General features: G+C 40.9%; 1 protein-coding gene across 1 annotated transcript; it reads left to right on the top strand.

Annotated features, from left to right (window-relative positions):
• Positions 1 to 2205: 2205 nt before the first annotated feature.
• gdf15 (Growth differentiation factor-15) lies at positions 2206 to 3858 on the top strand (the record flags this gene model as incomplete). Its single annotated transcript, XM_083889524.1, has 2 exons — positions 2206 to 2548; positions 3065 to 3858. 2 exons carry the CDS (start codon positions 2206 to 2208, stop codon positions 3856 to 3858), a joined length of 1137 nt encoding a protein of 378 aa, XP_083745650.1.
• Between the last annotated feature and the right edge of the window lie 2142 nt (positions 3859 to 6000).

Raw genomic sequence — 6000 nt, 5'->3', positions numbered from 1 at the left:
TTCAAAAATAAGGACATTTCTAAGTGACCCCAAACTTTTGAACGGTAGTGTATGTGTCAGTGGGTTGAGTCAAAAATTCAGCAGTTGCAAAGCTGGCTTGTTGTGTCATAACATGCCGTGAAAAACACAGTAGGTATTTAAACGTTAATGGCTTTTGTGCTACAACAATAGCCCAGAAAATTCACTACTGTTTTTTCACTCTCCCTCCAAGTGCACGTTGTGGTTTTTCCTGCATTTGTTTTTTTTTCCAGTGATGAAAGAGTGACGAGAGCCGGTGGAATGAAAATGAGAGTCTTACATGACAGTCGAAACAAACAATGCCCGTTTGCATGAGTCACTCTGCACCTTTCACACACTTCCAACCTGCAAGGTAGGCTCGACCCGGGGCACATGACTGTTTCATCACCTCGGTGACTCACTGTGGAGAATTACACACTGTCACTGAAAAGTTACGTATCAGCTTCTCACTGACTGTTTGAATTTGAATGTCTATAGTCTCAGGACTATATTTCTATATTTCTCCTTTGTTTTTGACATTTAATGAAACTTCATTTTAGGTTTGTGCAATGCGTCATTTTTTTCCTTGCTTCATCATTTCATATCACGTTGCACTTGCATACCGAGTGATAATGTAAAGTATTCGCTTTCACCTCTAATAGCCCGCCTATCAGTATAACATTACAACAATACTTTGTCTCTCAGAACGTCACAATACTCTATTGTTTCATTATATTCCACTCCTGAAAGAAAAGGTTTATTAGTCAGCTGAGGCTGTGAATGAGAATAGGGTCAGTGCCACAGACGACCACGTAACAGTGTGAGGAAAGTGCTGTGTAGTCACACTGATAGCAGTTCAGATTTGACACATAATAGGCTGATAACTCAATTGTTCCTAGACAGGTGTCGTCTGAGATTTTTTGCTCTTTGGTCGCCTTGGTTGCTCTGACGCAGCGAGAATGCAGTGCTTTTATAAAGATGACAGTGCAAGTTGCACTTTTGCATGCATTTTCAGTCTGTTTTAATCTCTTTTTTTTGTTTTTTTTAAAAAAGAAAAATACAAGCACTGTGCTTGATCTTGAACAAGAATCAGTCAAGAACGTTCATTTTTATCATTCCTTATTTGCCATTAGACGTTAATTCCCATGTGTGTTAAATGGGAGTTGAAATACAGGGGACTCCCAGGTTTTGTCAACTTTCTGGCACGTGAACAAACTCTGAGCAAACTGAAATTACACATTGTCCCTTTCCTGGGAACTGGTCAATATTATATCATAATATTTGATGGAGGTGATATCACAAAATCATCAGCCAGAGACATTTTATCATTCATGTATAACTTTTTCTTGTACATAATGCACATAGCCTATATAGTTTTCCTGGTTTACCTTTCTCTAATCCCTTGCTTGTTTTGTGTTGTTTAATTTTGCTGTGAATTTCCCCCAATAAGCGATAAAAGATCTTATCTTATGTCTCTTCTGTTCCCACAGTGCACCATGCCTTGAAAGTAGCTGGTAATTCTGCATTAAAGTCACATATTTCTAAATTTATAGGCTGAACTGACTATTTTTTTCATCATCATTCTTTATTTGCCATTAGTTGTTCATTCCCTTGTGTGTTAAATGTCAGTTGAAAGATGGGGGGACTCCCAGGTTTTGTCCACTTGCTGGCACGTGAACACACACATGAACTGAGCAGACTGGGCAGTGATACAAAGAGACAGAAAAAAATGAACAATGAACAACTGAATTATCAACTGAAAAAAAACAAACGAGTGTACATGTAATTACCCATTGTGCCTTTCCTGGGAACTGGTCCATGTAAAACATATGGTAAATTATTTGATGCAGTGACAGGCATGCTCTCAACTAAATCTTTTATGTCTCTTCCACTTCCACTTCTTCTCTGTTCCCACAGTGCACCATGACTCAAAAGTAGCTGATAATTCTACATCAAGGTCACATATTTCAAATTCTATCGACTGACACTTAACACACTGCAGCTAAAAATTGCCACATGACATATACAGTGTGGCCCTGACTGAGCCCATCACAGGCTTACCTGACTCACCTGACTGAAGAGGGGTGTGGCAACACAAAGGCTCTATAAATAAAAAGCAAGTCAAGAATTTCATTCATAACATGGACCAACCCAATTCCCTGAGCTGCAGCGCTCGCTCTCAGACCTAATCCACCTGACAGGCGAACCATGTTCTCCATCCATCCACTCATCTCCTGCGCGCTGCTGCTCGTCGTCTGCCTCTCCAGCTCAGGGGAGAGCTGGCCTCACGTGGCCCACAGAGGCACACCTCCTGATGGGGTCGGGACGGACACCCAGAAGGCCCAGCTTTTGGAGGCAGTGAAGATGGGGATCCTCAGCTCACTGGGTATGGACAGGGAGCCCAGGATCAAAGAGAAGGCCACGGATCAGGAGCTGAGGAAGATGTATCAGCTCTACAGGGAAAAACTAAGAGAGAGGAGAAGAAACTCCAGCCGGCTGATGAGTGAAACCAGGCAATCCACAGTTTCTACTCTCCTCTTTCCAGCCACAGGTGAGATATTTGTTTAGGAACCTAGAAAATCTATAATCTAAGCACTGCCACACTTGAAGGACTGATGTGTTTGATAAGTCTCAGTGGTGATATAGGAGGGAACATGACGTGTTATTCTTGCACAAGCTCACTCAGTCTATGGAAACTTCATATAACTTGTGCAACTACTGTATATAGCTGCTCCAGGTAAAGATCTAAGACTTGGAATTAACCTGGAGAGAATTTGCATATGTGCTTGTTTGTCAAAGCAAAACACATTCCTACAAACTTTCAGAAGCCGTCAGCGTGACAGGCAGGCACACCTGTCGCACCGTGTCACTCTCTCAACTTATGTTGACTTATGTCTAAAATACTTATGTCTAAAATAGGAAGTCAACAAATGATATGAAAGGTATGTTTCCACTGGTTCTCCGCTCTTAGCTGTTCTACGCCTGGTTATTTCTTAAACTGTGAAATCATTACAGAGCAGATGAGTTTGTGTCTAATGATGTGTGTGTGTGTGTTTGTGTGTTTTAGTGGAGGCGGCAAAAGTGCTATGGTGGGGAGAACGCCCACAGCCAGCTCCACACACGCAGTGGTACAGAGCTGTTTTCCATAAAAACTCGCACATCCACCCTCAACTGACACTCGCTTCAGCGGAACTGAAAATCACCAGGCTGAACCTGAATCAACCCACATCAGTCCGGCCTGAGGCAAATCCACACATTGAAGTCAAAGTGGCTGGCACGACGCCGACGAACTTGGCTGTTTGGACACACGCGGACTCTCTGGTCCGTGTGAATGTCTCCGGTTCTGGAGATGTGGTGTTGGACCTCAGCCCTGAGGTGGAGGAGTGGATGAGAGTAGATGAAGGTCAGCGGCTGGTTGTGGATGTGGGTGTGGCTGTAGATGACAGCGACGCCCTCAAAGAAAAGCCAATCATCTCTCTGGCATTAGGCCTCACGCAGCCCAAAGCAGCAACGAGGACGCGCCGCTCCAACGTGGAGGACAACTGTGACGAGCGGGGATGGTGCTGCAGGAAGTCCGTCACAGTGTCCTTCACAGAAATAGGCTGGACAGACTGGGTCGTGGCCCCAACCGAGTACACGATGCACTTCTGCGACGGCACATGCCCCCACAACTACAAACCAGCCAGCATGCACACGCAGGTGAAGTCACGTCTGCACCAGCTCAACCAAGGAGGGACGCCTCGGCCCTGCTGTGTGCCGGCGGCCTACGAGCCCATGGTCCTCATGCACTATGACAGCAGGGGAAAGTTAAAACTGACACCTTTCGATGACTTGATTGTCAGTAAATGTCACTGTGCCTGAGGGAAGAAAGGTTATACGTGCTACTTCCTGTAGGCTTTAATCTTTAGGCGGGGGTTGCTGTTACGTGGTGAAAAGAAAGGTGACATTTTTTACATAGCATGTTTCTTTTTTTTTTTTTACTTTTGAAGATGAAACGATGTTACTGCTGAGTCACTGTTTTGTTTGGCATTATTTATTTTAAGTTATATTTATAGTCCTGTTTGTGTCATTTTGTTTTTTTTTAAAGTTACAATATATTAGAGTACTATGGCGAGCCGTTTTAACATTTAATAGCTAGACTGGAGGTGTAATACAGATATCTGTATTTCAATTCTTCCTATCCACAATGTCATTCTTCCAAGGACAAATTACGTCACTTTTGCCATTCATGTGTATTGGGCTTTCATTTTCAGATATCCACAATGACATTCTTCCTATCCACATTGACATTATTCCTATCCACAATGACATTCTTCTGATCCACAATGTCAATTTTTCAGAGGACAAATGACGTCACTTCAGTGCGGTTTCATTACAATTACCGTAAATGTTATTATGACTACTAATAAGTGGATTGAAGATATCTGAAATGGGAGTTTCTCCTAGTAAGATATCCAGAATGTTCATTCTAGATATCCAGAATGTCATTGTGGATATCTGAAAGGACAATTGTGGATAGGAAGAATGCCATTGTGGATAGGAAGAAGGTCATTGTGGATAGGAAGAATGTCATTGTGGATAGGAGGAATTGAATTACAGATATCTGTAATACATATCCATTTCAGCTATTAAATGTTAAAACGGCTTGCCATAAGAGTACATGTTACTATTTAATTCTAATGTCTTTTTTTTTTCTTTTTTTTTTTTAAGTATTATATTATTGTTATGAGAAGAGCTGGCCCTATACGAAAACACTTGATACTGTGTGTGTCACAAGAGAGCATTATTATTAAGTTATCATACTTGAAAATAAACGCCGGTCGCTGCCTTTATACAGTGATTGATCGATCAGTTATTGACAATAGTGGAGTATTTTTGGTGGTGGGAAGGAGAATCAAATTCTGCGTAGGGTCCAATAAATGCTCGGGCCGGCTCTGTGGTTCAGATGTTATGTTTGTCGTCTTCAACATTTCACTCATCACACATAAAAACCAAATAAATGCTGTGATTGATGCTGACGGAAGTGTTGCACTTGAATGTTTCCACATTTCATAATAAATACAGACACAACTCAAGGATGGGACTGAAAGATGTGAGAACGAGGGAGTTCTTGCATCTTAAACATCTTAAAACTGAATAAATACTGTCATTAAACAATATTTATCCAACTCGTCTGTGTGCAATCTAAGAACTCACTGGCCTGTGGTATTGGCTTTTTTCTAGGTTTTAATCTCCACATGTAGAACAGGATCTGCAACATGATCATGAAAACTTTCACATCCTCTCTGCACAGTATGTTGTCTCTAATAAGCCACAAATCTGATCTGCTTCAGTTGTTTTGTGCTGTTATTATATAAACATTGTATATTTTCCATTACACATTCCCTTGATTTGTGGAATTTAACAGAAAAATAATATTTTGGAAATTTTTTATATAAGAGTTTGATACGTTTGGACTCAATCAAAGCGAATAAACTCAATTAAATAATTACTTTACATGTTTAGCACCTGTGGCATCTTGTTATGGTGACATCCAGGTTTTAATGTTCAGATATGCACATTATAGCATCCTCTATCAGTTTAGTTAAGGGCTTTATTCAAATTGTCCAATGGCAAAGTTTCACCGATCACATTTAAATTAATAATAATTTGTGAGCAAGTTCTACGATTCTTTTTCTCCAACAAACTACACTTTAAACCCTCCCACAGAAAATTCAGACATATCTATGTACTGAGCATGTGCATCACGCACAAGAAGATTAAGAAGTGATGATTTCACATATAATTAAGGGATATGAAGGAGATTAAAAGAGGTGTGCTGCTATCCGATACGTAACTTTATCATATGAATAAACTGTCCAACACTTTCTCCAAAGATCAACATAAAAGCAGGTCATCAGTAAGTTCAGACGTACCAAGAGAAATCAGATCTAATCTGCAAACTGATTACCCTGGATCTTTGTCCAAACATGGTCATAATCTGATCTGTGCACAGCAGTACAG

The sequence above is a fragment of the Microchirus variegatus genome (assembly GCF_963457635.1).
Source record: "Microchirus variegatus genome assembly, chromosome: 5".
Lineage (NCBI taxonomy): Eukaryota > Metazoa > Chordata > Actinopteri > Pleuronectiformes > Soleidae > Microchirus > Microchirus variegatus.
Note: the sequence above shows the minus strand (reverse complement) of the source record. Positions and strands in the feature narration are given on the sequence as shown.